Here is a 24,699-nt window from a genome sequence, read left to right as displayed (position 1 = left end):
ACACACACACACACACACACACACACACACACACACACACACACACACACACACACACACACACACACGAACGGCTGAGCCGTGAGTGTGTATGTGTGACGTCAAGTTTATGTAACACAGACTTGCTATCTGAAAAAGGGTGATGGTTGGATTCAGTTATAGTAGCATAGATCTGCATGAACTTTTGAAGGTGGTCTTCAGGTGGTGTTGCTTGGGGTCGTAACTGCAGTATCAAAGCACACTGTATTCCTCCTCATTGCACAAGCCCAGTTCTGTCTTGTCCATGTTTACGTCCACCTCTGAAGCCGTGACATTATGAACGACGTCATACATTGCTTGCTTGGTGGCATTATAGTGTGACCTGTGGTATCCTCTGTGGCCCTGTCTGTTCCAGACAGGAACAGTGGTATTCGTTTGAAAGCTGGTGAAATTAGTCTAAGTATACAGTCGAAATGTTTTTTTTGACAGCAGTGAAAAATACCTTTATTAATATTGGATTGTTCGAGCAAAAGAAGTGAGCAATAACACTATACTTTTGCAGAAATATAGTGTATAAATTTTTTTCTCATCTACCTTTTAAAAATTTACCTGTTTGAGGAGCACCAAAACTCTGTTTTCTTCTCAGTTGTTGAGACACTGATGGCATGTCGTACTATTCTGGAATTGCCATGGAAATTAACTTCCATTGGTAGCATACTTTTTTCCTAAAAGAGCCAGATATAACCTAAAAACAGTAAAACATTTTCCTAAGACAAGGGCAGAGCTCTACACACACACACACACACACACACACACACACACACACACACACACACACACAATCTCTCTCTCTCTCTCTCTCTCTGAGAGTAGCCATGGCACGTCCTACCTTTTTCAAACTCATGCAAATTGCCTTCAGGTGGTACCAGTCATTTGGCAAAAAAAAAAAAAAAAAAAAAGTCCTCAAATACCCACAAACACAACCTTGTTCTCTGGCACTCCAACCACACCCGTGGTAGGGACGCCTATTTCTTGGTAGCAGGAACACAAAAAGTAAACTCGAAGACACTAATCAAAAGTTGTATTGTTTGGCAACGTCACACTGTAAGTACAACAATAAGGAAAGTATCGGCATGATGCATTAGATTTTATATATTCAGAACATTCCACATAGCCTTCTTCCTGTTTATTTATCAACATTACGCCAATATCTTGAAGAAAGAGGGCGGCAGTCAGAAAAGGGAGGTAAGCCTGTATATTGGTGTCTGGTGTGTGTCTGCCGTAACGAATTTTCATCTTGCCTGGACGGTCCACCTCTTGCGTGACGAGACTGATGTCACATCACCTGAGACGGACGTCGTAATGAGCTAGTTTGAACAGGTCTTTATTCGTTTTTGTGGCAGTGTTGCTTAAGCCCGTATTACTCATGTCTGTCCTTCTGGCTAGGTTACTCATGACTTAATTATAACTATGTTACTCGTGCTTGTGTTACTCATGACTGTGTTACTCATGGCTGTTATTCATGGCTGTGTTAGTCGTCAGCGTTAGTATAGTAGCATAGTGGACTGTATCCCTCCTGGCACTCCAGGTCACTCATGTAGTAGAAGTGTTCCCAGGTGATGGCAGCACACCTGTAATATAAACAAAAACATGTGTACTATACGAGCAGAGATATGTAGTATTAGTGTAAACGGAGTTGCATAAGCGCAAGCAGGTGTACAAACAAATGTAGTATAAGCTGAAACAGGTGTCGTATTAGCGGAAACAAGTGCAGATAATGGGGTTGTGGAAAATCAATAGAGACACTTTGAGGTGTTAAAAAGGCTAATTGATAAAGAGGTTAACTAATTTTTGCGAGAATGACGCAAAAAGAAAGAGATAACCCACCATCCTTGAGCACGGTTGTGAGGTGCCTGCGTGTAGAAATAACATGGTGCACCGGGCAGAGCGTCTGGCGGGCTCAGGAAGGGATCAGACTGGGGGAGCGAACGGGGAACGCACGTCTTGTTGTATCTGTGGGTGGAAGCAGGTGGTGCATAGGTTAGCAGGGCCAGCTGGCATGTGGAAGAACCCGTGTTTAATCCTTGGACCGGTTAGTCTTTTAATTTTCCCTTTGCCCTTGTTCACCTTGCAGTAAATTAGGGAACTCGGCTGTAATGCACACTGTTGCAAGTCGTGTTTAAAAGTAAGAATATAACAGCAGAAAATTATGGTCAGGCTTAATGACCCTCGTGCAGTAGATAGGCAATCATCTAACCGTTCTTTTTATATTTCGGCACAACCGTACAATCGTCACCATCACATCCAGCTCATTATACCTTGAAACAATTCCAGTCGTTTCCAAATCTTCCTCAGATGAGACTAGCTTTCAAAGCTTCCGGTACCTCATTTAAGACTCACTTCTAAGTCTTTCTCATATAAGATTTAATCTCCAGTCTTCCTAATAACAGACTCAGTTTCCAAATTTTGTTCATATAATACTGACATTCAGCTTTTCCTAAGAATAATTCACTTCCACATAAGCTCTATACTTCAAAATATACATTTTATAAGAGATAATTCCAAATTTTCGTAATATAAGACTGTTCCAGTTATTCTTCATGTGAAACTTACCTCCTAAACTTCCTCATATGACACTCAGAAACGTCCCTCATATACCTCACTCCCAGCCTACTTAGTGTAATATTAACTTCCAATTTTACCTCATATAAGACTCTTCAAACTCTACCAAATATCACACTTGCTGCCAACTCTCGGTCATATAAATCTCAAATCTAAGTGTTCATCAAATGCCTCTCACTTTAATATCTTCGGAATATAAGTCTCACTTCCTAAATTACCTCACTTCAGAATACAGGAAATCAGACTGAAGTGTAAGATACAGCCTGATGAAATCTAATAACCATAGAAATTCCAGAAATGCCCGTCAGAATTAGTTGCCTGACTACTGCTTTGATTTAAGTTTTAAGCGTACGGCATAAACATAACGAAAAGTATGTCTGTGAAGCAACTTACGTCTGAGCCCAGAAAGGAGAACCAAGAGTCATGGGTGTGTCGTCCTGCACCCAGATCCAGGCACTCACGTCCATGTCAAATCTTCCACCCAGCCAGTAGTCAGTGGTGAAGCCTGAAGCCAAACAAGGACCTTTATGAGCAAGCGCTGGTATAATCGTGCACACTTGATTTACCAGACCATTTTATTGAACCTGCGTAAGCCCTCACGTACTGAAGTAATTAAAGAGCATGTTTACGTCTTCCAGTTCCCAAGAATAGTAATAACTGAAGAAAATCATCAGGGATAACTGGATTTAGTTTAATCATATGACTTCGTAAGGTGATGAGAGAAATGCCCAAGGGTTTGTATGGATTTAAGAGGTTTTCTAGCAGACTTTTACAATTGCACCTGTGTGCGTGTGTGTGTGTGTGTGTGTGTGTGTGTGTGTGTGTGTGTGTGTGTGTGTGTGTGTGTGTGTGTGTGTGTGTGTGTGTGTGTGTGTGTGTGTGTGTGTGTGTGTGTGTGTGTCCGTAGGAGGGGAGTGAGGGGGAAGGTTGTTGAGTGGCTAGATGGATAGATGGATGAAAATAAGTCCGTTGAGAAAGAGGTCCATGGGTCGACGGGTCGATGTGGGGAAACAGGTTCATGGTGGAGTAAGTCCTTCATGGAACCGGGCCTAAATGGAAACGTAGGTACACTTGTCAAAAATATACCTATGGGGGAGAGAGATACAATGGAGAAAAATGGGTCTATGTTGAGATTTTGTGTTTCCCCATAGAGAGAAAAAAGGACCATGAGGGAAAGTAGGTACAAGGGAAGAATAGGTAGGCTACTTGAGGGTAATGTGTACTTGAAAGGAAAGTAGGCCCAGGGGTAGGGGGTGGATATCGATCCTTAAGGTATAATAGGTCCAAGGGGTACAATTGGTCAGGGATGGAGAACTGGTCAAAATATGAGCAGGTTCTTGAGGGAAAATTGATGGGTGGGGTTTAATCTCGAGGGAGTGTAGCCAGAGACGAGTCTATGTGTTATTTTCCCTTTATCAGTTTCTTTCATGTGGTAGGTTAGCCCGTTCACAGCGAGGACCGCTTTCATATTTCACTTTTTCTATAATTGATACTCGTATGTTTAGTGCAAAGACCTCTTTACGTCCATGCTCACTTCCATAGTCGTTATCACTGTCCCCAGTGTACCTGGAATCTTCCTTTCATACCACACCCTTTCTTGCACTTCATCCTCAAAACTCGTAGTAGTTTTACACTCACCCGTATTTAGCTGAAGACCCAGAATTTCTTGTTATGTGCGAAAGATCAAAATATTAGGATCACCGTTCTTATTTTGTTCTGTCACTGTGAATGGTTATCTAAAACACTACACCTGAACATTTTCCACGTAAAATGGGTTGGGTATGAACATGGAATTATTGACACTATACTCTAGTAGTTTTAAGTTACAGTGAACTTTCAATCTCTGCACCTTCAATGATTTGCCGCTAATAATTGATTATCATTAGAATATTGTCTAGTAAAATAAGCGCTGTAGACAGGATTTCAAGCTTTGATTGTAGTACTTCAAAAAGGCTGCAAACGACGAAAATCTCTGTCAAGTTAAGGTGGAAAGGATATATCTGTTTGGCTGGGGACCAGACTATTATATGCTTGAGACTTTCTTGTGTACTGTAATATCCTGATTCCCTCACCATATCAGTAATACCCTAATAGCATCAGGAGTGAACCAAGTGTCCGTAGTTGTTCAAGCAGCGGTGTTGCAATGCGTAGAATACTTTTTTTTTTTTTACATTACTTCTTGGTTGATATTTAATACAAAATTATAATTTCATTCAATAAGGACTATAGTAGGTTCTATAATAACATCCTGACCAAATTAGATCGCAATAAGTGCCAGGAGTACATAATTTATTTAAGAGTCTGAACTGAAACGTAGCTCTGCACAAAAAAGACAAAATATCCGTAAAAGTAACGCTAGAAATAGTCAAAGAAAGTGGACTGGACTAAATCCACTGTTTAATGATAATTATTGTTTACTCAGTTCCTGTAAAAGAAAATATTTAAAAAATGAAGCACTTACTTAGCACCTACTGTCTGGTACAGTGCTTATATTTTAGTATGTTTATTAACCCTTTTCCCTTCAAGTAATCAGTACATAAATAATACCTATATCAATTTTTATTATCATTTCTTTAAAAATATAAAAACAATCAACCATTAATATATATATATATATATATATATATATATATATATATATATATATATATATATATATATATATATATATATATATATATATATATATATATATATATATATATATATATATATAGACAGACAGTGAATGATTGATACGTTGGTCTTTTCCTTCAATAGGTGTGTAGAATACAATTGCCAGCCTCTATTCTGTAGTACATGGTAGTAGTTGGCATGATACCTACACCGTACCAGCTCTCCACAGACGTTGTACGAGTATCATCGTCTCGTTGAAACAGTTATTCTTCTCTCTATGGAGGTTTCAGTGTTCATGATGATTTGGTCTTCTACCTATAGTTATTTCCAATTCTGTCAGTAATACGTAGGTCTTGTATTTCTGCAGTAATTTCAGGGTCAGTTCACACACACACACACACACACACACACACACACACACACACACACACACACACACACACACACACACACACACACACACACTGAAAACAATATATTATGCAAAACAGATTATTAATATGTACGCTTACCAAGCTCCGTCATGATCTGCAGCACATTGTCGGCATCCTTGAACAGGGCCTTACTATTATATACACCTAACATCCTCTCTCATGTACTGCAGTACACTATAGTACAGTACGCGGCAACATCCTTAAACCGCACTACGCCCTAGTAATGTGTACACTTACCAGCCTCTTTCATGTACTGCAGCACGTTGTAGTACATGGTAACATCCTTAAATTGTATCAGGTCTCCGTGGATGGACTTGCAGAAGTGTCTGGCTTCGGCCCACGGTACCTGTGGCGGAGAGTTGAAGTATGGTCAGCACGTGTCTAATGACAGGGACACTCAGGCTTAACCCTTCCAATACTCTGACATTTTTTGACCTTATTTTGCTATCCAAACTGTTTTATTAATTTTGGTATACCATTTTTAGCGAAGGAGTAAGAAGTCTCCATAAATCTATTAACAGCGTGATTTCCCACCGTAGTGTGAATAAATATCGTCTGAAGGAGACAAAAAAAAAAAAAAGTGATAAATAAATCAATAGACTGAAGGAATTAAGGGAGAGAGATTTTTTGGAGATGTTGATGATCCACAAAATGGGGAGCTCCATCCCTCCTTACTTAATTTCCATCTGAAGGTATTTTATATACGTCCAAATATCAGTGGATTTTATCAAGAGAATGTTTATCTAATATATCATATTACAGTGTGCACATAAAACCGACAATCGTGACTGAAGCAGATGTAGAAGTAGGATGCGAATGAATGTGTATGTATGTAGCTTAGTAAATTGGGAGTGTGTCGTCATGTCTCGGTTACCTCCCTTTCTTCGGGGTAAGCAGCCTAGGTATATAGATAAATAGATAGATAGACAAACGAAGTGGTAATGAAATGAAAGAGTGTAGTACTCAAAGCACTGAGAAATCATAGAAGCAGTCAAAGTAAATAACACTATGAAGAAGGAAAAGGATAAAGATATCTAAAAGTTTATCATATACAGAACCGAAGCCATTTTTATGGAGTGGATGAAACCAGAAAACAAACTGAGTACCGACTATGTAGGTGTTAACTCTGAGATACTTTAACACATGTTACAATAGAAAATGTATAACGAAATAATAATACGCAAACTTTACAGCAGTTACATCATGATCCATGAATCAGATAGCACAGAGAAATTGTGGACAGATCATCACCATTGCAACAAATGACAAAGCGGAAAGTGAATGGAATTACGAGGGGCAAGGCCAGAGATGATGTACGTCTCACCACCAAGTTTAACATGAAGCAGGTGATTTTGCACAAAACAAGCTAACAACATTATAAATAAAATGCTTAGACATCATAGCCGTACCAAAATATGCGAAAATGTGTCGATAGTACTGCTAAAAAAAATGACATTAAATACCTAGAATTTTCCATCTAAGGATTTTGTCTGATAAGTGCAGACATTTTACAAAAATCCAAATAATGTTAGTAAGCCTTACATTAGATCCAGACGAGTCAAAAGAACAAGCAGATTTGTAGTGGTTACTTGACGTTAGAACAATATGCTATTTATTTACAGTGCAAATGAGTATAGCTACTACATTTATGACATCGTACACGGCGATTAGTGATTATCAAAAAGTTTTTGAATCAGCCGAAACAAACGGTGATGACATTTCGGGGACAAGGTGTATGTGAAACTCATGAAAGGTACTTGGAGGCTTTTACAGTAAGGACACTACTATCATCCAGTTCCATAATGGTAGTAAGAAAACACCAATGAAGAGGTGCTAAAGCGAGAACACTTCACACTGCATGCTTGGCGCAAATGAGGAACTAACACATGGTGGTACTGTTTGTCCTGGGTAGAGCAAAGCAGCTGTGGAATCCACTCCAGAACCAAGTCCCATTTTTCCCAACACTCTCCTTGGGGGAAGTACCCTGGTCCGACTCCAGTGAAGCGCAATTTACCACAAGGAGGTGCTAGTTCCTTCACGGTATATGTACTGTTCCCGTACCTGTAGGACAATCCTATAGAGATAATAACCTGCCTGTGGTCGACGGATCTATTTAGCCAGACAGACCGGGGTTAAGCGACACCACTATCATCACCACCGCCACCATCAACAACAACAACAACAACAACAACAACAACGACAACACCAACAACAACGACAACAACAACGACAACAACAACAACAACAACGACTACAACAACAACAACTACAACAATAACAACAACAACTTAGAAACACTCAGAAAGTGCATACCTCCTCAAATGCCGCAAATGCCGTTGCCATTAGAAAGGATCCGGATCCGGATCCGTGGAGAAATTGTGTAGAATACATGGAATCCGGATCCGCCCCAGAATTTAATCACTTGTCCCTTGACCTATGGTCCACTCTTCCACAAAATTTTATTGAAAATCATTGAGAACTTTTGGAGATATTGTGCGCGATACATAGGATCCCGACCCGGATCTGCCCTCAAATTTAACCAATTCCTTCTTGTCCTATGGCCCAACCTTCCACAAAACTTCGTAGAATATCATAGAGAACTTTTGGAGATATCGTGTGGACAAACAGACATACAAAAATAAGTGAATACTTAACCTCCTCAAGTTTCGTTGGCGGAGGTAACTACAACAACATCAACAAATGCTCACCTAGAGGACGTTTTCAAAAATATAGATCAGGGTGAGAAAGGAACTGACATTGACGTTATCGATTAAAAAGTCTTTCATTTAGTGGGTAAGTAGTTATGTTCAATGATTCAAGGGGTGAACCACACTGAATAATAGCTGATCTGAAGAGAGACCGTCAGAAAATATTAAGAATGTAACATGAAGAAAAAGACAGTTATGTTTATCATACCGGCAAGTGTCTGGTGTCTTCGGGGAACAAATAGGAAATGAAGAACAAGATGGTGCACAGTAATATGTTCATACACTTAGGACAGCAAATTCAAAAGAGTATTAGTTCATGAAACGAAATCAAGCAAAGAATAGGAATGGGGTTACGGGACTTTGGGAAACGAAGACGCGCTGTGATTGATAAAAAGTTTCTCTGCGTCAAGACACGAAGGGTATCAGTTTATCATCCCTGATATACCTTGCAGATCCAAACCGTCTCAAAAAAATCTTTGTACGGAAAGCTTGTACTGCTCATAAAGGAATAGGAAGGATCATGCTGCATATCACATGACTACAGAAACCCTTAACTTGACCTGCAGTTTACACAGCACCCTAACCTACATACCTTGGAGGGTTTAACTTATTCGAGATTTTTATTACAACTAATCCTTCTGCTTACTCTGTCAATCTTTTCTCTCTGTTTGGCTTCTCCAATCACATTCGTATCTCAGTATTGCTCCAATATGTTCTGCGGACCCTCCCAAAAAGCAAAATCTATGACATTTTGGTGTGTGCAGATTGGGAGGCCTTCAGGCAGTTCTTTGAATTTCACTTGGGTAATTTACTGCTTCCATGCCTAAGGCCATTTCAGTGTGCTTCCTGAATTACAGATTTTTTTTTTTTTTTAATCGGACATGGAGGCATACATTCCTTTCTATTGCTTTCTGAATAATTAAAAAAAAATAAGCCTTGATTTAAATACCGCTTGAGCAATGAGGTATACATTGCTTTCTCTTATCTACCAACAAATGCAGAAAAAAAATGTCGATTTAATCCTGCTTGTTCTTAAGCTGTCTACAGGAAGGTGGCTTACAAATGGTACTGACTCCAGCTTACCCCAAAATATTTGTTTTTACAACTTTGCCTGGAATCATGCAGTATTTGTTTTTCATCTTGCTAAGAACAGCTTCATTCACTCATACCTCTCTAACTCTTCACTTGAATCTCTTCTAGCTTTTTCTGGCATCACCATAAAATCCTGTCAAATCATTTTTTTTTTTTAAATCTCCTTCCTTCCTTCCTTCCTCTTTACTGTTCTGATGGTTCTGTATCCATATGTTCTACTGACAAGATAGAATTCGTTAACCAGATTTTCTTCTCTATTTTCACATTGGACGATGGCAGTGCAATACCCCCATCTCCTCTCCTTTTTCACTTCCTCAGTACTCACAAGTGTATGGACCTGATGCATTGCCTCTTGGTATTCTTAAAACTGTGCACATGTGCTGACATCCCATAGAGCTAAACTCACCTTTACTTGTCAACTTGTACCTTTCTTTCTTATTGGAAGTTTCCTCTCAAGCAGCCTGCTCTGAAGAACGATGATTGTTCCCAGCCATCTAACTACCGCTCAGTTGCTTAAATCTTGTCTAACTAAAGTTTTTGAATTTATCCTTAACACAGTAATTTAAAACACTTTTCCTCTCATAACCTTCTTTTTTATCATCATCAGTTCTTAATATCCTTGGAATTCATTCTCTCAGGATTTATCAGGGAAAGAACATGTTACCTCTGATGGAATATCTGATTCCACGAGATTAGGGGTGCTAAGCTGACCCGATGGTTTCATGACCACTCGCATGTGCAGGGGTATTCTCCACATACAAGTCTTATAAACAGGGTGGAATCAAAGGCTTTCCGCGTGACCAACTGCCCTCCTCTCACTGACTCCGTCTGACCAACTGCCCTCCCCTCACTGACTTCCTTCAACCGGTCTCCCGTCGTCGCAGTGATGTCATAAAATGACTAAATGTCATAAAGACTTTGTGGTTCCTTTTGGTTGAGTTATATATATATATTAGACTTATGGACGAGCGGTGTTTATATCTTGGAGTAGCTTCCCATTTGTCATGTAGTGACAGGAGAGGTAAAGAATAGTATGGGACTATTTTTATTTGTCTTGGAAATATTAACAAGTCTCTCACACGGAGCGGAGTATAGAGTCCGGTCCCGCTAGCTATCTCTCTGTCTCGCTCTCTCTGTCTCTCTCTCTATCTGCCAAGCCCTTCTCACTGCGACCTGCCTCTTGTATGGCTTGTCTCCTTCTGACCTCTCTTTCCTAAATTCTGGTGTAGCAGGGGTGTGTCACGTGTGTTCCTTGTGAGTGGAAAGTTCTAGCAGCCTGTGTGTGAGTATGTGTGTATGTGTGTGTATGGTCACTAGGTCTTTGTTCACGGTTGGACTGCTGACAACTAACTGCATCATCTCCTTACTGGCTACTTCGTAATGTGTCGTCAGCTTTTCCTCAGTGTAACTTGCAAGCTCATTTCCTTTTCCCAGGCTCGCATAGGGCTGTCTATCTATCTATTTATCTATCTATCTATTATGATTTGTAATTATAATACAGTGATACATCTTTATTTCTTTACTACCGGTATATCACTGCCCATTGCTTTTCTGAGCTATTTGCTTACGTCCCTCCTCCATTATGAGGGGCATGTAGCACCCGTCTGTCAGCACGCTCTTATCTCCTTTCCGACAAACTTTCTATGCAGGAATTAAGCGATACTCTCACTCATTCATGTATGCACGAGCCTGCTCTTAAACTGTCGTCCACGGTCTATATTTCCTACTGCCTATGACGCCCAGTCTTATTAAGGCAATGTGTCAAGACCTCTAGAAATGAATGGATCTTGATAGTAGTTTCCTTTCTGTTTTCGAGGAAAGAACAGCTTTTCGGCCTTTAATCCTTTGATTCCCTCTCCCCTGTATGAAAGGAAGTATGTAATGGTAGGACTATCTGGTGATGTGGCAGGTCACTGATAAAAAAGACACAGCTTAACCTTGGCTGGCGAGGGTCAGAACATCGGCCAGGGAGGAAAGAACAAATTTTAGCCTAAGCCAATAGCAAAAAGACAAAACATACCATTAGGTTATAAAGAGAGAGAGAGAGAGAGAGAGAGAGAGAGAGAGAGAGAGAGAGAGAGAGAGAGAGAGAGAGAGAGAGAGAGAACCAACAGTAAGGAAACTAAGCTTAAAACTATGCAAGAGAATTTGTATAGTGGAAGACGAAAGATAATTTCAGCCAGCGAGCTGTATGAGAAGTGGGTGTTTGAGAAGCTGCTGTTACTGCTGTTTGAATGAGAAATAGACAAAACCTAACACTGGTCACATAATAAAACCAACTTTCACCAGACAAAATGACAGATGATCGTTCGATATATTAGCTACACTGAAAATAATGTGGCGGCGTAACAACAGGCTGCATGGTAACTTTAGCCAGAGAGAGAGAGAGAGAGAGAGAGAGAGAGAGTTCAGTGATAAAAGAAGAAAAAAAAAAAATTATAAACCAGAGAAGACATGACAAAAACTAACTTCATGTAGCCAGGAAATGACAAGCGCTAACCTTGGCGAGTGAGAAGAATGCGATGCAGTGGTCTTGGACGCGGGTGTACAGGAGTGGACATTGTGTGGATCCCCTGGGTGACTGAGGCTGTAGGGAGGCGTTCACTGCGGTGGCCAGGGTCTGTATTATTTCACTGGCTGGGGGTGAGGACATTGTATAGTTGAGGACAGTTGTTCTGTTAATCACTTCAAACCATGAACATCATTATTATTTCATTCTTATTGTTTCTGGACAGCTTTTTTAACTGTAGTGGATACTTTTTTGAATCAGGATAGTTTGGTACAGGTTTCAATAGTACGTTCACCGCGATAGGTCGGCCCTGAGCTGAATATACTCGTCTGTAGGTAGCAATCATAACCCAAAACATACGTTGTCAAAATTATGGGTTTATGTGTAATAAAAATTGGTCAGGTTACAAAGAATGATTAAAAATATAACTTGGATCAGGCGTGTATCTATCTATCTATCTATCTATATATATGTGTGTGTGTGTGTGTGGTCAGTAGTTCCATATTTTAAATATGTTGGATTAGCAAAATCATAATAATTTGGGAGAGGTACAGTCAACACTTTGATCAAACAGGGCAACAGTATATGGGGTTAGCAGGACTGAAATTAATTGTTGGTTACGGGAGGGTGTATGGCAGCAGTCAGTAGTTCAGGAAGGCAATTTAAGGTTGTCCGTTTAAGGAAACTTCCAAATAAATTCATTGGGCAAAGGGAGTGTTTACTCAAAAAACTGTGTGGACTGAAGTAAATCTCAGGGAACAAAAAGGGTCCATAATAAGAAGGAGAGTATAGGATGGCCCGAGAAAATTTTGGATTAAAATATATCTCAGGAAAATATATTGTTCATTAAATAAAATAGGCTAAACAAATATACATAAGTGAGCAAAGAGAGTGAGCAAGAAAGTCTGGTTATTGCATGTATATATATATATATATATATATATATATATATATATATATATATATATATATATATATATATATATGAAAGAGAGAGAGAGAAAGAGAGAGAGAGAGACCAGTGGGGTCAGGGAGGGATTGCACAATGCACATTCAGTGTCGATCAGTAATATCCCCCCAAATCATTAGGGATAGCAAGATTATAAAAAATGGGCGGAGACAAGGAGGAAGAACAGCCTACAAAATAAGGAATTGTAATATAATGAGTGGAGGCAGGAGAGTAACAGTAAGTATTGTCTATAGTAAATGAATGTAGATTGATGGCATACGTAGTCTATAAAACAAGTAAATAGCCTCCTATATTTAAAAAAAAATTATGACTACATAATTTATTTTACCAGAACATAAACACATCTTCAGTTACACATCCTAGGTGTCAACCCCCACCTACCTACTTTCCCCCCAGGGATATTTCCTATCTTGACAAACTTCTGCCATGGACCTTTTCTCATCATTAAACTATGTTCCCCGTGGACGTATTTTTGCTCATGGATATATTCCATACTGATCTATTATATTATTTTCCCTCGGTCTGCTTCTCCCGTGGACTGATTTTCTTCATGGGCCTGTGATCCTGATGAAACTACTTTACCCATAAACTTATTTCCATGCATTAACGAAATCCCTCCATAGACCTGTCTTCCACCATAATCCTGTTTTCTCCAATTACCTATTTTCCCCTCATGGACCTGATTTTCCCCTTGGGCTTATCTTCCCCATGTAACTATTTTCCTCCTTAGACCTATATTCTCTACAGACATTTTCCCTCATCGTTAGTGCCCCTCCACGGAAAACAACTAACTAAAAAAACAAACAAGAAGCCTCGGACAAGGACTGACCAAACGATGACGACCCAGGACCGGACAAAGGACTTGATAATGGGTACATGGAATGTAAGAGGAGCGAATGATGAGGTGAAAGAGAGAGAGATTGTCCAGGTGCTTGAGGGTGCGAAAGTGGATGTATGTGGAATAACTGAAACAAAATGGAGAGGAGAAAGTGTGAGAGAATGGGATTATGGATGGGGTATATGTGCAGGAGTAGGTGAGAATGAGAGGGCAAAGGAAGGAGTATGTATAGTTGTGAGTAAAAGATGGAAGAGGAGCATAAGACAGTATGGATCAGTTGGGTCAAGGATTGTGTGGGTAAAGTTGAAAGTTGGAATACATATGTGGGCGATTGTGTGTGTGTATGCGCCAACGCGAGATCGTGCAAGCAGAGTGAGAGAAGAGTTCTGAGCAAATGTGGAAGCGTGCATTGAAAAGTTTGAAAGGAATGAGAGAGTGTTTTTGATCGGTAATATGAATGGTAAAGTTGGGAATGTGAAGGTGGATGGAATAGTTGGTGAGTGGGGTGTGCCTGCTGAGATAGATGAGAATGGGAGTGCGTTAGTGGACATTTGTGCTGGAAGGGGCTTGGTGATAGCCAATACCCTCTTCAGGCATAAAATGATCCACAGGTATACATGGCGAGTGATGAGAACGGTGGGTGGTGAACTGAATGAAAGGAAGGCAATGATTGATTATGTGTGTGTGGATGAAAGGATGCGAAGATGTGTAATGGATGCAAGAGCTTATAGAGGTTGGGGGAGTGGACTTTCTGACCACTACTTGGTGGTGGCCAGAATTAGGATTCAAGTAAGATGGAGGAATAGAAGAAGGGAAAGACGAGAGGAAGGAGTAGTTGCAAGGAGAGTGGAAAGGTTACAAGAGGATGAGAAAAAGGCATAATATAAGAGAGAAGTGGAGGAACGATTGGGCAAATATGAATTGGAGCAGATGGGAGACGTGGAATATGTGTGTAGGATATTTACAGAAGAAATATGTGCAGCATGTGATGTGGTGTGTGGAAGGAAGAGAAGACGGAGGGGGGTGCAAGGAACAGCGTGGTGGACTGAAGAGGTGAGACAGGGTGTGGCACAAAAGAAGAAAGCATACGATGAATGGATGAGAATAGGGGCGTGGAAGAAGTTGAGAGGCAGAAGAGAGAGTTATATGTAGAAAGAAAGAGAGAGGTGAAAAGATTAGTAAGAGAGAGTAAGAAGAGAGTGGATGAGGAATTTGGAAGGAATTTGAGTGTAAAGTGGAGGGACTGTAAGAAAATGTTCTGGAAAGAGGTGAACAGAGTAAGACAGGGTGGAAGTGAAGTTAGCAGGGGAGTGAAAGATAAATATGGTAGATTACTAGTGGAGAAGGGAGAAAAAGTTAGCAGATGGAGAGAACACTTTAAGGAATTGTTGAACATAGAGAATGGAAGTAATGCGAGTATAAGTGGCTGGGGAATGGCTGGGAGAAGGAGGGAGGTGAGAAGACAGGAAGAAATCAGTAGGATAGAAGTTGTGGAAGCAATGAAGAAAGTTAAATCGGGGAAAGCCCCAGGAATTGATGGAGTGTGTGGTGAAATGCTGAAGCATGGGGGAGAGATAGTAGTAGAATGGATGTGGAAGATGTGCAGATTGGCCTGGGAGGAAGGTAGAGTCCCGGAGGATTGGAAGTCAGGTATAATTATTCCCTTGTACAAAGGAAAAGGGGAAAAAGAAGTGTGTGGTAATCATAGGGGCATTTGTCTTCTTAGTATAATAGGAAAAGTGTATGGTAGGATACTTATTGACAAAGTTAGAGAAAGAACAGAGAAATTAGTTGGAGAAGAACAGGGAGGCTTTAGGAAGGGAAGAGGTTGTGTAGATCAGATATTCATTCTTAGAACTTTAGTGGAAAAGTTTCTAGAGAAGGGAAAGAAGTTGTATGCGGCTTTCATGGATTTGGAGAAAGCATATGACAGGGTGGATAGACAAGGATTGTGGAAAGTATTAAGAATATATGGAGTAGATAGGAAGTTGTTGAATGCTGTGAAGAGTATGTACGATGGTGCGAAGGCTGCAGTGCATGTGGATGGTGAACTAAGTGAATTTTTCTCTTTGAAAGTTGGGTTGAAACGGATGTGTCATGTCGCCATGTTTGTTCAATCTGTACATGGATGGGGTAATAAAAGAGGTACAAGGTAGGGTAGTGGATGTTGGAGTGGCCCTGGTGAGAGAGGATAGTGTTTGGAAACTCCCTGTACTGTTGTTTGTAGATGATGCTGTGTTGTTGAGTGAAGACGAAGGGGAGCTGCAAGGCTTGGTGGATGAGTTTGGGAGAGTGTGTAAGAAACGGAATCTAAAGGTGAATGTAGGGAAGAATAAAGTGATGGTCTTTGAAAGAGGTGAAGTCAGTGAATGTACAGCGAGGTAGGATGGTGAGGAATTAGAAAATGTGAGTACGTTTAAGTACTTGGGTAGTGTGATGAGTAAGGATGGAGGTTTGGAGGGTGAATTGCTTGATAGGGTACAGCAGGGAAGAAAGGTTGCTGGTTCTTTGAAAGCAGTGATAAGAAACAGGGAAGTAAGCATGGAAGTGAAAAAGTTACATGACAGTATTGTGATACCAACTCTAACGTATGGAAGTGAAGCTTGGACGTTGTTGGAAGGACACAAGTCAAGAGTGAGAGCAGTGGAAATGAGTTATTTAAGAGGAGCCTGTGGAGTCACATGGAGAGACAGGCTGACGAATGAGGATATAAATGAGCGTTGTGGTGTGGATGTGGATGTGATAGGAAGCGTTATGAGGAACACACTGAGGTGGTTTGGCCATGTGGAGAGGATGGAGGGTGAAAGACTGACGAAGAGAGTGTATGTGAGTGAGGAGGAGGGGGGAAGAGGGAGGGGGAGTCCGAGGATGAGATGGAGGGATGGGGTGGAGAGGTATATGAGAGAGGGGGGTGTGAGTTGGGAGCAGGGCAGTGAAATGGCGGGGGACAGGGCGACTTGGAGGCGATTTGTTTGTGGCCACCGTTTACCGGATTGAGGCGTCTGGGAATAGATAGATAGATAGATAGACTTTTTTCCTCTTCATGGAAAACACGAAATCCACATATGAACAACCTACTTCCTCTCATTAATCTGTTTATACTCACTGGACCTATAGTGATAACTGGGTCCATTTACCCAGGAACATATTCCCCATAAGCATGTTATACCACATGGACCTATTCCTACCATAAACCTACTGCTTCATGGACATAATTCCATGGATCTAGTTTTCCCAGTACCTATCCCATTGTCCAGCCACCCTGCCCTTCGACCTGCCCACCAAACAACCAACCCAACCATCCCACCGTGTTCACTAACCTTCCTATCTCACTCTCCTATCCGCCAACCCATCCTGTCTGTCCATCCCGCCCATTCACTCTTCCCACCCACTTATGCATCCCCCACCCTGCACACCCCTCTCACCACGTGCACCCGGGGGGGAGGGGCCAAGGGGGTCATGGCCCCCCCTAAATTTCCGTCCTTGTAAGAAACAAAGTAAATAAAAGTGACTTGCATTAGATATTTTTGTCTAGCCACAATTTTAATTTTTATGCCTGCCCCTCCCCGAAAAATATTCCTAGGTGCGCCACTGGTGCACCACAACAACCTCATTCAGCCACCACCACCACCCAACCCACCCACTATGCCCACCCACTCTTGCTCACCCATCGTAGTTAATCCACCCACCTACCCACCCACCCATCCACCAAGCAACCGGCCACACCCGTATGTTCACCTATACACCCATTCAGCAACCAAGCACCACCAGCAGGATAACTTGTAAGTTCAGAGAGAGAGAGAGAGAGAGAGAGAGGGCTGCTTGTACTGTACAGAAAATGGAAAGGAAAGCAGAAAATTCTGTAAAAGACTGCAACTACTACTACTACTACTAATAATAATAATAATAACTGTTGAGGTAAAGAATAATGTCCAGTAAAAATGCCTGAGGATAGCTAGATAAGAAGAATGGATGAAAGCAGGGAGGGTGCACTGCAGTCAGCGGGCCGAGCGTGTTTCCTCTTGTACCAGTGCCACTTATGAGACACTGGATGAAGCTGTACGTAAATGTCTCCTTCTAAAACAATTTGAATATATTTATGTCTATTGACTGCACAAGGATAATTAAGTCAGATAACCATTAGGTGAGGGAAAGTTTCTACAACGTCCATATTCCTATTTCCGGGATGTACTCATGGAAGCCGAATAATTACAAAAGCTGATTTAAAGAACCTGTTCGCAAGTCTGGTGTTGAAGCGCCTGTATGCGCCAGATGGCCACACCAAAATACTGAATTCGCAGGATTGGTCCACGCTCGAGCAGGGATGGTGGGTCATTTTACGAGTTTTCCCTGTCACCAGGTGTCAACACCAAGCTTCGGAACTGATTCTGTCAACTAACCGTACCCAATTTACGTATGTCAGCGTTTTTTCGTGTGTCAGTATCTTTCTATTTCACTGAACCCTTCATTCCAATGACACACTTTTATTATAGCTTCTTCCAGGAGATTTAGTCAGCCTTGGAGAGACTATCTGCAGCGGCAGGGTTAAAACCAGATTCCATCAACACTTACAATTGTTTTCATCATTAATATGAAATGAATCCTATGATTTTAGAAAAAATAAAATAAAACTAACGTAGGCAAGCACAACTGTGCTGACGAATTATTACACTCCCTGTGACCGTGATCTTTGCATAATTATTCTCAAAGTCGCATCCCTTCATTATTTCATTACCCTTAACTCATTGTCCAAGTTTGGTCGAAACTGGAGAAAATTGTTTACACTGACCATGTCAAGTGAACTTGACGTTTTAGTTACTGTTTTCAGAACATGTAAACCCATTGACCTTTTACCTATTGTTCTGACCATTGACCCTATCTTTCAACTGGGCTGATATCAGATCAAAATTGAGAGAACTATTGCACAGCAGCTTGGAAATTTGTTTTCCGACCTATTACATATATATATATATATATTGCTCCTTACGCCGTCACTTCTAGAATGAGATATTGAGATGTTTGGCAGTATCTAAAAATATACCTGCAATTAGTCAGCACTGAAAATCAAGCTTTAACTGAACTGAAAATACTTTATAAAATTTATAAGTTCAAACGTGAGGTGTGTGGTTGAGTGTAGGATTCGAATCCCATCATCCCTCTATTCAAAGATGGCATATTGTTATATATACTTTTTTCTTCTTGAAGCCAATTTCATTCTGCTCGAGGGGAATAGCTTATAGTTACGATGAAAGGGTTAATCAGCGCTTTATCTGATATCTTCTCTTTTAATGTCTCTTCTGAGTTTAGTAAAATCGTCCAGTTATAGCAAGAACGCAGACTAGAAAAGTGACAATTGCGGGGAGATGCATGACATTTTCTAAAGTTTGCTTCTGGAAATGCACTTATTTGCGTGCATTTCTTACTCATAAGAAAAGAATCACAGAACAAAGAGGTTAGAGGACCCGAAAGAATCGAATTCATCCCGTACTATAATCGCATTTCGAGTCGAACAGAACTAGTGTCTCTGCTGCAATGGTATATATGACATCTGCTGGTTCTGCACCCATGTTTTGGAGATTTACGCCTTTCCATTGACTCTTTTTCGGTTACAAAATAATTTAAATTGGATTAATTCGAATAACTGAGAAAAGAATCTAGAGAAACCTAATACCTTTCATGCTAATAGGGACTAATACAGAACAAAGGGAAGAACGTCAAGAAGAGGTAGAAAAATAAATTCCCTCGGTAAACGTAAAAAAATTTCACTTTGCTGTCACTGGAGTACAGGGGTTAAGAGATCTAACTGAAAAAGTGTAGGCTACCTAATCCTGAACGGATTAACAGAGACTAATATTATAGCCCTATATGATCTGAATGCCATTCCTATTGGAATAAAACAGTTTGGTGGCAGCAAGAACAAAATACTGATGAATTCTCTGTCGGTGAGAGTTACGGTAGGGGGCTTTCAGATGCAGAGAAAGGGGAGAGTAGATATAAGGGAAGTGAAAAATGAATGAAGGAAGGGAAATGTAACAGAACTTGGAGGGTATGTAGGTAAATGAAAGGAAAGAGAAGCGGTGTGAAAGGAAGTAAAGAATGAGGAAGGTAATGAATGCAAAAGGAAGAAATGTGAGCTGAATAGATGGGAAGGAGTGGGATCGGAGCATTACGAAGGGAAGGGCAGAAAAATAGAGAAAAGGAAGAAAGTATGGGAAGGGAAGTGAAGGCAAGAAAGGAGAAGTAGCAAAAAGAACAGAAATGGAAAGATATACAAAGGCGAGGAAGGAAAGGGAAAAGAAAAGTAAGTAAAGTGAAATGAGGTAGGAAAAGGACTGGTATAGAAAAAGAAGGGAGCGGAAGGGAAGGGAACAGAAAGATGGGAAGAGTAATGAAAGGAATGGAACAGATCGAAAGGAAGAGAAACAAAGAAAGGGAAACAGAATGGGAGAAGAGGGAAGAGAAAATGGGGGAAGGGAAGGAAACTCAAGGACGAGAAGGGAGGTGAAGAAAGGACGATAATGGGAGTAAAGGAAGAAAGAACAGAGAAGAAAAGGGAAGAGGCAGGAAGGAAGAATATTTGAGAGAAGAGATAGTCGTGAGATGAAGAAAAAAGATAGGGTGTGGTTTGGGGCGAAGGGACGTGAATGAAAGAGATAAAATATTTTCAACTCACTCAGTTTCATGCCTCCCACTGACAGATCCAGTACTCCATCTTCTATCATCTGTGGAAGAGAATGGGGTGTGGTTACTGCCTTATCAATACTGTATATTATTAACAAAAATAAATAAGATTAATACAGAGGTTAGCCACCTCATAAAATGGAACTGTTAACCAGCACTCTTCGATTATGTATTTTTCATTATATTTTTTGCAGTCTACACACAGTGAGTGATTACCCCAAAAATTATAATGTATAGTTGCAAATACAGAGTCTGATTCACTTCAGGACGGTATATAATAAGACTAACAATTGTTGACAAAACCTGGTAATGCTATCCTCGGAGCCCAAAAGTTTCTCAGAATAGTTTATAGATTTTCAAACTAAATATAGATCGACAATAATTTCCGTGATTGAACAGTCGTGAGCCATTAGGCCGTATTTTTAGACAATAAAAAGTAAGGGTGTGGATAAGCCCACATTTTTTGAGGGACAAAATTCTGAAGCAAGGGTTGATGCGTGTTCTGTTTAACATGGGATTCAGTCTCATCACATCTAATAAGTGCTGGTGTTCCATAAATGATCGTCATAATACAAAGGCTTGCTTACAACTTTGTGCTTTCAGTTTCAATGACGCTACTCGCCCCCTCCCCCTGTCTTTAACGACAAGGAATATGTGTTGTTGGTAATCCGAAATTGTTATGAACTGCATGAGTAACGGTGCCATAAAAAAGATAGTTTAGGATTAATACCTATCGACTGCATGAAAGTCATTAAGGGACACAATAATTATATACCAACTCACAGTCTTCTAGAATACAGTAAACATCACCCGAATTTACATCTAGCTTCTTAATTGTCCAGCTGAGCAAACAGGGACAGAAGATAAACAAACTTTGTCCAAGTATCTGACTGGTCCGGGATTCGAACTAAGGTAGTGACCTGTTCCTCGTGCAGACTATCAGAGCTTCAAACGACCACCTTAATGATGTACAATATCTTCGTTCGCCGTGAAATCCTGACACCGATAAAGGATAAAAGACAATAGGTATAAGCTAGGACTGTACAGGAAGCCCTCATTTAATCAGCTTTTCAGCGTCCATTGTTTTGCTTATAGTCTACAGCATATATCAGAAAAGTTGACTATGGATCCTTATTACCAGTTTCTCCCTTTTTTCTCTATACCTGGTGAATGAAGAAAAGAGCAGTACTTTGGAATGCACTGGTTTACACTGAGGACACTGTGCACCTTTGAAACAGTATATCGGGTAATAGTTAGTTGCATGCTTATTGCCAACATTAACGCGTGCTTTTTTTTTTTTTTCCTTTTTTGAAGCGACCGCGTCAGTATAACAGGAATTTCCTCAGTTGAAATTAAAATAAGTTATAAATACCATTCGCATAGGTTTCATACTGTACCTTGCATATTTTCGGGTTGATTTCACTTGGATATGAGCTGCACATCTGGTCGGCGTGGTAGCAATTTCCTCTGTGTATAAACTGGCCATAATACTGCATGCAGTGACTTGATGAATCCGCCCACATCTGAGGGTAGTCAAATCATTAAATGTGTAACCTCACTACTAATCTATTACTTTACGCCATAAAACTGTACTACACACACACACACACACACACACACACACACACACACACACACACACAACTCAACAGCACTCAGAGAGCGCATACCTCCGTCAACGACTATATCAGACAATCCAGATCACCACCAAAATTTAACCAACTCCTCCTCGGCCCATGATCCACATATCTCCAAAATTTTCAAGAAATCCATCAATAACTTTCTGAGCTATCATGGGGATAAACAAACAAAATAAAAGTCCTGAACCGGGACTCGAACTAAGATCACCACCAAAATGTAATCAACTCATCCATAGCCCATGACCAACATATCAACAAAAATTCATTTAAATCCATCATAAACATTTTGAGGTGTCTTGTGGACAAACAAACAGACAAACTTGGTTGACGGAGGTAATAAACATACAGCTATCTTAGCTATTCTTGAACACAGAGATAAACATGAAAATAAGGAACATGGTATGGGATTTCTGGTTAACAAATACTTAAGCGGCAACACTGAAGAAGTCTTCAGTATAAATGAGAAAGTAACATGTCTTGTAATGCAAATTAATGAGAAACACAAAATGAAGTTCATTCAACTCTAAGTGCCAACATCAGCTTAGATGATGAAGTAGGAAAATTTTAAGAAAATACTGAGGATGCAATGGGAGACTTTGCTGCAAAAGTAGGCAAGGAATGGTAACCGTGAGTGCAGTAGGGCATTCGGAATGGATATTCGTATTGCAGAAGGTGAAATGCCAGTTCTTTGGAAAGACTCAGAGCAGAAAATGGTCTCTGAAGGAACCAGATTTCGAAACAGGAATGTGGAAAAGATTTCCTCAGTGACAAATTACATGCCGATACAGTGAGAAACGAAGCTGCACTGAAAGAAAGAAATGTAGGAAGTGACCAGAGCATGGTGAGAAACCAAGCTGTTTTGATCTAAGAAGAGATTCTACGCGAAGGAACGGATAAACCTTGTAGCAGTGAAGGAGAAGGAGCAGAATTTACTTTGTTAGTTTCGACCAAATACTCGTAGTTGATGGATGAAGGAAATACCGACAGGTAGTGTAAGACAAAACTTCACAACAGTAAAATAAGCAGCTACAGAAGTACGAGGTAAACATATAGAAACAACAGCACACTCTCACAGAGCAAAAAATTTAGCCGCCCCCCCAAAAAAAAAACAAAATAATGTAGGGGCAAGAGAACATCCTAGTGCTGCATCCAATTACAAGAAAACTGCCAAGAAAAAAATGATAATACTCAAAAGGCTAACATTAAGAGAAAAAAAAAAAAAAATGGAGGAAGACTGAAGACAGGCAAGCGGAGGCGTGGTATAGGAAGAAATCAAATGTTTGTTCTTAGGGATTCTTTGTATCAAACAACATAAATGAAATGGTCAAAATAGCAGAAGACTTTTATATAAACTTTACGGTAGCTGTGCGGTTGTCGAAAAATTAGCTCAGGATTGAGAAATAGTGGTCAGAGTCATCCCAAGTGTAATATCAGATGGAGTAAAGAACGTTTTGAGTATAATGACGAGGGATGAGGCAGGAAGGGATGATTGTATGACTATTGATCTCATTAGGGAGGCAGGTGGCTTTACACTCAATTAACCTGGCAAAGCAGTTCGCATAATGTTTAGAAATCAAGGCTGTACTCATGTCTTGGGAAAATAGTCTATTATTCTACTTCACACACACAGAAGTAGACTGTATCGCAAATCGAAGAGGGTGGTACTCCCAAGGTGGATGAAAAGCTGATGACAGGGAGAGGTGGAACTACTGTTTTATCAGCCCTCAGGACTAGCTTCTGACGATCCTCAATTGCTGAACTTTTTCAGCGGTTAAATAATACAGGGAGTAGGCCAGCATGCTCTCTCATACAAATTCCTCTTAACTGTCAACAGCAAACTACGAGCACATCCACACGACACCCCACACTTATTATTCAAAATTAAAAGAAATAGCATCTTAAAACCCAAACTCGGAGTCCCCGGAGGGGGGGAGGGGACCATAAAAGCCCTCACCATCTTCCCCTCTCTCGGTGACGGCTAAGAGAGATGCTTGGAGCCACTGGCTAACTCACTTTTTCATTTCTGCAACATTTGTGGCCTTTCCTGTAATTTTCTCTCGGTTGAACACCTCTCCTTCTCTAAACCCCACCTTCCTTTCTTCACTGAGACCTAGTTGTCTCAGTTATAGCTATCCATTCTTTGTATCCTCCTACTTTCTCTATGCTCACTTCAAGGCCAAAGGTGGCAGTTGTGTATATGTACGTAATAACATATCTTGCTCTCGTGTTCGTGAACTTGAAGCTTATGAATTCTCTAGTCTCTGGCTTCGGCTATCGTGTCATTCTCTGACTAAATATATCTGTGCTGTGAACTTATCCCCTAATTCTACTGACTATGAAATATTCTTTGACAATCTTACTTCTAAGATGGAACACATCCTATCATTTTTTCCTTTCTCTGAAATCTCCATTCTCGGTGATTTCAGTGTTCACCACCACCTTTGGCTCTCCTCTTTTTTCCCTGATCCACCTGGTGAACAAGCCTACATCTTTTCCGCCCTTAATGACCTAGACCAGTTTGAACAACACTCTACACATGTCCCTGACCGCCTTGGAGCGAGAACCAACCTGACCTTTCCTTACAACTAATTCTTCTGCTTATGCTATTAA

At 40.5% G+C, this 24,699-nt stretch overlaps 1 protein-coding gene across 1 annotated transcript; it reads right to left on the bottom strand.

The window, feature by feature from the left end:
- Positions 1 to 1,510: 1,510 nt before the first annotated feature.
- LOC145416049 (uncharacterized) lies at positions 1,511 to 12,104 on the bottom strand. Its single transcript, XM_080285149.1, has 5 exons — positions 11,952 to 12,104; positions 5,889 to 5,997; positions 2,995 to 3,106; positions 1,867 to 1,992; positions 1,511 to 1,610 (listed from the first exon to the last, which is right to left on the bottom strand). The coding sequence occupies exons 1-5, from the start codon at positions 12,102 to 12,104 to the stop codon at positions 1,511 to 1,513; spliced, it is 600 nt and encodes a 199-aa protein (XP_080141275.1).
- Positions 12,105 to 24,699: the final 12,595 nt, after the last annotated feature.

This window comes from Coenobita brevimanus, chromosome 104 (genome assembly GCF_032717465.1).
Source record: "Coenobita brevimanus isolate Jiangsu-jjx chromosome 104, ASM3271746v2, whole genome shotgun sequence".
NCBI lineage: Eukaryota > Metazoa > Arthropoda > Malacostraca > Decapoda > Coenobitidae > Coenobita > Coenobita brevimanus.
This window is presented reverse-complemented; position numbering and strand designations above follow the sequence as displayed.

Coding starts and splice junctions, on each gene's coding strand:
- LOC145416049 (XM_080285149.1), bottom strand. CDS start 12,104: ATGTCCTCACCCCCAGCCAGTGAAATAATACAGACCCTGGCCACCGCA. Junction 5,998..11,951: donor CATTCTTCTCACTCGCCAAG/GTTAGCGCTTGT, acceptor TCTCCGCCACAG/GTACCGTGGGCCGAAGCCAG. Junction 1,993..2,994: donor TCTCCTTTCTGGGCTCAGAC/GTAAGTTGCTTC, acceptor TTCCACCCACAG/ATACAACAAGACGTGCGTTC.